Raw genomic sequence first — 8,012 nt, forward strand, 5'->3', positions numbered from 1 at the left:
TCCTCCTCCTCCTCTTCTTCTTCTTCTTCTTCTTCTTCTTCTTCTTCTTCTTCTTTCTTCTTCTTTCTTCTTCGTTTCCTTCTCCTCCTCTTCTTCCTCCTCCTCCTCCTTCTCATCTCATCTCGCTATATCTAAAGATTTAATTTTAGCATTGTGTGTGTTCTTTAAAAAACACCTCTATTAATATGCAATTAAAGAATTTGTTTACTAAATGTGTATAACTCAGCTAGTTCCCAGTGTACTTGCAGACTTGTACATCCAACCCCATCGTCTGCTTTTGGAGCCTTTGCATAACTCAGTAGAAACTCTGATCCTGTTAGCAGTCACTCTCCACTCTCTTCTGACCCAACCTGACCCTCAAGTCCCACTCGGTGTCTGTGTCTACCGATTTATGCATTCATTCCACAGAATTCATGTATAAATATATTATGTGGTGTTATGAAACTGGCCTAATGTGTTGCATTAGAAGATCATTGTTTCTTATTGCTCATTCTGTTCTATTGGATGTATTTCCTCCTTTGTTGATCATTTTGTCTGTTGATGGACACTTGTGTTATTTCTATCTCTTAGCTATCAAGAAGAAAACTGTTGTGAGCGTCAGTGTGCCTGCTTTTGAATAAACATTTTTCAGACTTACTGGGTGTGAACCTATGAGTACAGCTATTGAATCATTCAATGACTCTCTTAAGGCTCAGAATCATTTGTTTTTTTCTGCACTAACATCACTGATTAGTTTTCCTCCTAGCTTTCCCGATACTTTCCAATGCTTTTTCCATTTTTTGAAAACTTTTTTTTTTTTTTTTGAAATACAGTTTTACGGAAAATTTGCATTTCTTTGATGGCTGATTATTCTGAACGTTTCTTTCTGTGTGTCTTGCAGTTAACATATCTTCCTTTGAGATGTGTATATAAGATCTTTTGTTCAATTTTATTTGTCTTCATCAGGATTCACTAGTCCTGGAACTCATTCTATAATCTAGCTCATTCTATAACCTTCCTAACCCTTTAATACAGTTTCTTATGTTGTGCTGATCCCAAGCCCTAAAATTATTTTATGATTACTATATTATTATATTACTTTATAACTAATTTTGCTACTGTTATGAATTGTACTGTAAATATCTGCACTTTCTGGTGGTCTTAGTCAACCCATTTAAAAGGATCGTTTGACCCTCAAAGGGGTCACTACCCACACGTTGAGAACTGCTGGTCTAGGCAGTTCTCAGCTAAGGAATATGAGCAAATTTGAAAACATTGACTACTGTAATATCAGTATTTGATTCTTATTTAAAACTATGATATTTAAAACAGACTATCAATTGTTGCCCATCGTTCAGTTTTAAAAAACTAATAGCAGGGTTTACCCCAAGTAAATGAAATGGGATTGCGAGATGTACACAGCGAAGTCAGTTTCCTACAATTGGCTTGTAAGGCCAGCACTTGGGAGGCAGTTCAGTCCCACATGGAGAGGATGATGTGGGTGCTACAGGGGTTCCTATCTCAGGAAACCAAAGGCCAACAACAACAGGAAGAAGATATGGGTGGTGTGTGTTTTAATGAACAGAATAATGTTTTGGTATGCCAGGCTTTTTAAGAGAAATAATATAACGCAACTTTCTAGGTGTGAAAGCATACCGTTACCAAATCGGACCCCACCTTGCACAAGACTGGCCTTTACCAGTAATAATGAGAATGACGGGGCTGGAGAGATGGCTCAGTGGTTAAGAGCCCTGACTACTCTTTTGCAGGTCCTGAGTTCAATCCCCAGCACATTTTTTTCTTTAATGTTTGTAATTAATACCACAGAACAATTCATACGCTTTTTTTCTCAATGTGCAGAGCACTTTCCAGGCTTGACAGGAATGTGTAAGAAAAGTAGCTTGGTCTAAGCATGGCTAAGGTCTGTGACCCTCTTCCTTTTTTCACAAGGTCTCATCTCAAGAGGACTGGTCTTACAACAGCCGCTTTTCCCTTCATCGGCAGCATCATAGAAGTGGTAATGATCAGATGCTACACCAGGTTAAGATGCATTTCAAACTCCCCCAGAGGACAGACCCATTACGCACATTTAAAGATACTATCTACCTTACTCAGGTAAGCCACTTCTGAGTGTGTGCAATCCTGCGGCTTTCGTAGCCTTTGTATTGGGGGGGGGGGGGGAAATGGTCAGGTCTGCAAGCTCTTGTTAAGGTTGTTGTTTTCTTCACAACACAGACGAGAAAACCCATAAAACCTGTATCTAATTCTTGGCTTGGTTTCTCCTCACAGGAACAGCTTATGAAATTCTAAAGATTTGTGTATTAAAGTGTTTGTTGTTTAAGATTAGTATAAAGGTTCAGCAGTGAAGGCAGTAGGAGAATCTCCTATTAGGACAGAAATGACCTCACGCACAGGTACCTGGTCTCTGACTATGCAGCCTGGCAATTCAGGGAGAAAAGGGTAGAGGCGTTGATGAAGTGTGCTGGACCAAGAAGATAGCTTTATGGGGAAAGGAAAGTCTCCATTATACAGATTACTTTCATCACGGACCTGAGATTCAAATGGGAGGGTTTGGAGCGTAGCTGTGCTGCACGCTCCAGGCTTTGGATTTGATCCCTGAGACAAAGAAAACAAAGCCCCTGAAATAAGGGGCTGGATAAATGTCGTGGAGAGAACACAGGACAGTATCTTCAAGACTTAGAGACAGGCAAAGAAGAGGTCTGAAAGCCCGAGGACATTAACCATGAAAGACAAAGGCTGATAAATTGCATTTCACTAAAATCATTGACTTTTGAATTTTTTTTTAAAAAAGCACTACAAAAAAAAAAAAAAATCCCTACCAGGAAAGAGAAAAAGGCAAGCTATAGATTGTGGACCAACGTCTACTATTATTTTTATGTAATTGGCCTGGCCTGGGTCTTTTATCATGTCTGTTGCTTACCAAATAAATCACGTCTAATTTAACCCTGAGCCTGCAGGCACAACCTAGCTCTTTCCCCCTAGATAATAGAATGGTTATCTATTCCCACAGACAACCTGAGTTATCAGAGGAGCAGGAAGGTAAAAGGTGCCCTTCAAGAATCAGTTTCTCAGGAGCTGTCATCAAACGCCCAGTAAATATAGACTAGGAACAAATGAAAGCAGTAGAGGGGGCTCTAAGCTCAGGGGTTGGTGAAGACTGAAGTCACCTCCTGGTGTAGGTGGTCCGTGATAGGCCTGCTGCTGAGGGTCATGCAGCTTAGGTGAGTCAACCTGTGGGAGTGGGAGCGGGAGTCACAGATTAAGAGAGCACGCTGGGTGTGTGACCATTTGGAACAGATAGAACCAGAGAAGAGAGGAGAATGAGGAGAGACTCGGGAAGACTGGAAGAGCTGGAGGCAGAAGAACTCACTTGTTGCTATAAGACGAAGCAGGGAAGGAAGGCTCTACATGTTCACAAGGAAGCTTTCTGCAAAGCCTTCCTGGTTGAAACATCTTTGATAGTTACAAAATTTGTTCAACCAATAGAATCTTCAAAAGTGACGTGGGCACACATCCTGTTCTTCAGAACCTTATGAATGACTAATAAGAAAGGAGAACAGTGTGTGGGAGGGCGCTTAGAGAGGATGAGCCAGAGAAAGAATTAATCGCATTTCCTTCCCTACTCCCCGCTTCTCTCCTCCCTGTCGTTTAAACAGGTTTTGGTGAGAATTGTCCATAAGATTCCTCGATTCCTGCCTCCTCCCGGTCTGTGCTTCTTGTCTTTGCCTGTTCCTTCTTACATGGAAAGGCCTGCCTATCACTTCCAGGATTTTTTTTTTAAACTTAATTACTTAATTCATTTGCAGTTTCTGTTTGGTTTTGATCTGGTGGTGACCACCTTGCTGGGGCGGGTGTTCCCGTGGACAGGGAGAGAAGGAGGAGGTGGGGAGTGTAGGGAGAAAGGTGGGGAAAGAGAAAAGCAGCAGATTAATTCCATTGAGATCCCCCCTAGTTTAGACTTAGAAAGGATCAAGGCCAAGTGCCAAACTGAGTGAGAGCAAGTCTCCAATTCTGAACCAAGGCTTAGTTGGCTGCGAATGCTTAAATGCTCAGGCAAAGCTTGGCACTGCTAAAACACACAAGCAGAGAACTCCTCTGGTGCCCGGCTGCCTCCGCTGCCTTGATGAGCACTCCCTACACTTAGATTTCAACACGATCTATCTCCACTTGCTTACCCAACACACTCTGTGAGAGCTGCCTAAGCTGATAATACAATGAGCGTGCATTCTTGTGTATTGCACTGGACTGTCTCACCATGGGAACAAATCAGACTGCATACAGTTTCCCTACCACAGGACACTTCTGTTGTTTCTAGCCGGAGGCTGTTACGAGTAACGCTGCTATGAACAGGATTTTAGACGATGAGTAGCAGACGAATGAATGTACTTGCTTAGGTATACTGCTGATTTACAAGGAAGCCAAGTATTTAACTTTGACAGAAACTGTCAGAAACCTTCCCGAAGTGGTTAAACAAACTGACACGTTGTCGAACAGTGTTTTACAGTTCCAGCTGGCTTACCTTCACTTTGGCAGCTGGTACTGTCAGTCTTTGATTATGGGAATTCTGGTGGGTGTGCGTCTTAAATGGCTTTAATTTTCACTTGCTTGGTTAAAAATGAGATTAAAAAGCTGGAGAGGTGGTTCAGTGGTTAAGAGCACTGGCTGCTCTTCTAGAGGGCCCAGGTTGGATTCTCAGAACCCAATGGCTGCTCTCATAACTTCAATTCCAGGGAATCTAATGCCCTCTTCTGGCCTTTGTGGGAACCAGGAACACACATGGTATAGAGACATACATGCAGGCAATACATATCAGATAATTTTTTTTTAAGAACGTGATTAAGCACTTGTTTTTTTCTTTTTTAGTTTTTTTCCAGATGGGTTTTTCTGTGTATCTCTGGCTTCCCTAGAATTCACTCTTTAGGCAAGGCTGGCCTTAAACTCAGAGATTCTCCTGCCTCTGCCTCCCGTGCCAGGATTAAAGGCGTGTGGTACCACTGCCCTGCAGAGCATAGTAACCATGTGGGTAGCTTTACTAGTCAAGTGTTTATTCAAGATTTCTACTTATTTTTTTTTATAGATGTTCATACCTACGGATATCTCTGGTCAGATACGTCAATTACAGCTAGGAGTATGTCTCAGTGACACAATGCTTTCCTGATATGCTCTGGCTTCCATTCCAAGCACTACAGGAAAGAGGCGTGTATGTGTGTGTGTGTGTGTGTGTGTGTGTGTATTGTATTTAGGGAAATGAAAGAGTGTTTGCTAATAGCACATGGCACATTTATTAGAATCTTTTCAAGGCATCATGTGATTTAATATTCAGGCATTCAAGGTTCCTCTAAGTGTCCACTAAATGTCTGATACTTGGCTACAAAATGTTTTGAACCATTTCTCATGGGATTCTAACATCTCCAGACACCATATTAGCTATTTGTATCATAAAGTGGATTTTGGTTTAGTTTTTTTATTTTATTTTATTGTGGCTGTATTGAGAGATTTAAACCCAAGGCCTCACGCATGCTGAGCAAACCCACCGTCCCTGAGCTACAGCTGCTGTCACTATCTGATTTCATGTCTGAGGGAACAGAGGTTCAGAAGAGCTCGAGAACTCCAGTCCACGACTAGAACAGGATTTCAGTTTTTAAAGTATTAGTGTGATATTCCACCACCTGGCAGCTGAGAAAATACAAGTTGTGCTACTGCTGAGGCATATGGTTGACCCACTGTTTTCCAGAACCCTACTGACACACTAGAGAAGATGACAGTGACAGTTCTTTGGAAAGACTGACAAAATGGATAATGTTTTGGATAGACTGGATGGACTAGTCTAGTGAAGAGTCACATGACCAAACTAGGCCTGGAGGAGGAACTAGTACTACTTGCCTCATAGGAATAGCAATGGTTGTAAGGGAAAACTATGAACAACTGGGACAAGGCATGTCAAGAAACTTAAAAGAAATGAGTGTATTACTAGTGAAATGGTGAAAAACTGACTCATGAAGAAGTAGAGTATCTGGTTAGATCTACTACAACTAACCAAGTGGGGTTCATCCCCTCTTAACTTTATAGTCAGTTTAATCTGTGATGAGCTTACATCCATGAAACATCATCATAAGTCAAAGATAATCTTTATTTTATCCTTTCGGGCATTATTAAAACTGGTATTGTTTATTTAACTTCACTTTAAATTATCTAAATTCACTCATTTGTGGCTATTTTAGAAAAGTAAAACATATTTTTAGTTTGATCTTATACACTATAAACTTGAAAAAAACCCTCATTCCTTAGCTCTAGCTAAGAAAAGATTCTCCTTTACTTTTTAGAGCATCCCATGTATAAGATCAAGTGGCCAGCCAGCAGATAGCAAGAGTTTCATGTCTTCATTTCCCTTCTGGATGTCTACCCTTCAGTTACTCACAAACCCTCTGGCTGGGATGTCCAGTAGAACACTGGATACAAGTGTACTGGATCCAGTGTCACTCTGTTTCTGTGACAAACACTGTCACAAAAAGCAACTTAGGGGACAAAAGGCTTTATTTGACTTACACTCCCAGGCCATTCTTGAGTAAAGCCAGGGCAGGAATCGAGCAAGGACTTGAAGCAGAAGCCTTGGAGAAATGGTGCTTGCTCACTCTCTGGCTCACTCACAGGCTCAGACCTGGTGAGCAAGCTTTCTTATTTAGCACAGAATATCTGCCTAGGACTGGTGTCACTACAATGGCTTGTGCTCTTTGTCAACAATAGATCATGGAGACAAGTCCCCAGAGACATGCTTTTTGCAAGATAAAATGATTAAAAAATTCTTCCATCAAGTCTTTCCTCTCAGATGACCCTATGCTGTGCCAAGTAGAGCCACCTAGGACAGAACCTTACCTACCAAGTGTCATAGGTTAGCCACACTACAATTAGCTGTAACCCACCCATCAGCTGGTTACTTTTCTGACCCCATGGGCTTGTAGCTTCATGGGAAGAGGTTATTATACCACATAGTATTAGCATCAGGAAAAATAAATAAAAAATCAAAATTGGAGGTTCAGTTTCTGCTGAACATACATTAGTTTCATCATTACAAAACTAAGAATCATAAATCAAACCACTGTTATCTGGGACTATCTGTCCTTGGAAATATGATTCAACAAGGAAGCACAAGGTTCTCAAATTGCCCCCCGTCCCAAAAAATAAATGATTGAAGCAAATGAAATAGTTATAACAACTCTTAGAGTTCATAAATCAGCGGGCTTAATTGTTAAGATGACAGTATTCTCTGAGGAGATCTTCTGATTCAATGTTCAGTGTTGGTCAACATTTCTACTACTATATATATATATATATATATATATTTTTTTTTTTTTGAAAAAATGGGCACACAGATTCCGCAATTTATCTGGAAATTCAGGATATCCAAATAGTCAACTTTGTCAATAGTTTTGAAAAAGAATAGAGTTAGAGAACTCTTAATTTTTAAGTTAAGTTTTCATTTCCTTCCAGTCGACAAATAAAAATTGTGTATAATTATGGTGTGCAACATGACGTACATACACATTGTAAACGTTAATCTCGACTGTCAACTTTGTGGGATCTAGAATCATCCGGGCCGTGGGCCCGTGGGCATTCTTGTGGGGTCCCCTGAGGAGGGAAGGCCTGTTCTGTGGGTGGTGCTGCTTCTTGGGCTGCGGCACTAGGCTGTGTAAGTGTGAGGCGAGCACAGGCATCCGTCGCCTTCTGCTTCTGGATTTTGGATGAGGATGGCCACCTGCCCTCAGCTTCTGTAGCTATGACCTCCCGCCACAGTGACCTGTGAACTAGAACTACGAGCCAGAGTAAACCATTTCCCCCTCACTGGGTCTCTGCCACAGCAGCAAGAAAAATGGCTAGGACACCTGTGGGGTGCCAAAGCCTGGCTAGGACACCCGTGGGGTGCCAAAGCCAAGCTGTTAAACATATGCATTACTTCACATGTGTGTCAAACATATGCATTATTTCACATGTGTGTCTGGGTTTTTTTTTTTTTT

General features: G+C 41.3%; 1 protein-coding gene across 3 annotated transcripts in view; it reads left to right on the top strand.

Annotated features, from left to right (window-relative positions):
* Manba (mannosidase beta) overlaps positions 1-8,012 on the top strand; it is an 83,617-nt gene that overhangs the window by 63,576 nt on the left and 12,029 nt on the right. For all 3 annotated transcript variants that reach the window (XM_021196316.1, XM_029537887.1, XM_029537888.1), the window contains exon 13: positions 1,930-2,094. In XM_021196316.1, coding sequence (XP_021051975.1) covers positions 1,930-2,094 — 165 coding nt within the window. The remainder of the gene's footprint in view (positions 1-1,929; positions 2,095-8,012) is intronic.

This window comes from Mus pahari, chromosome 4 (genome assembly GCF_900095145.1).
Source record: "Mus pahari chromosome 4, PAHARI_EIJ_v1.1, whole genome shotgun sequence".
NCBI lineage: Eukaryota > Metazoa > Chordata > Mammalia > Rodentia > Muridae > Mus > Mus pahari.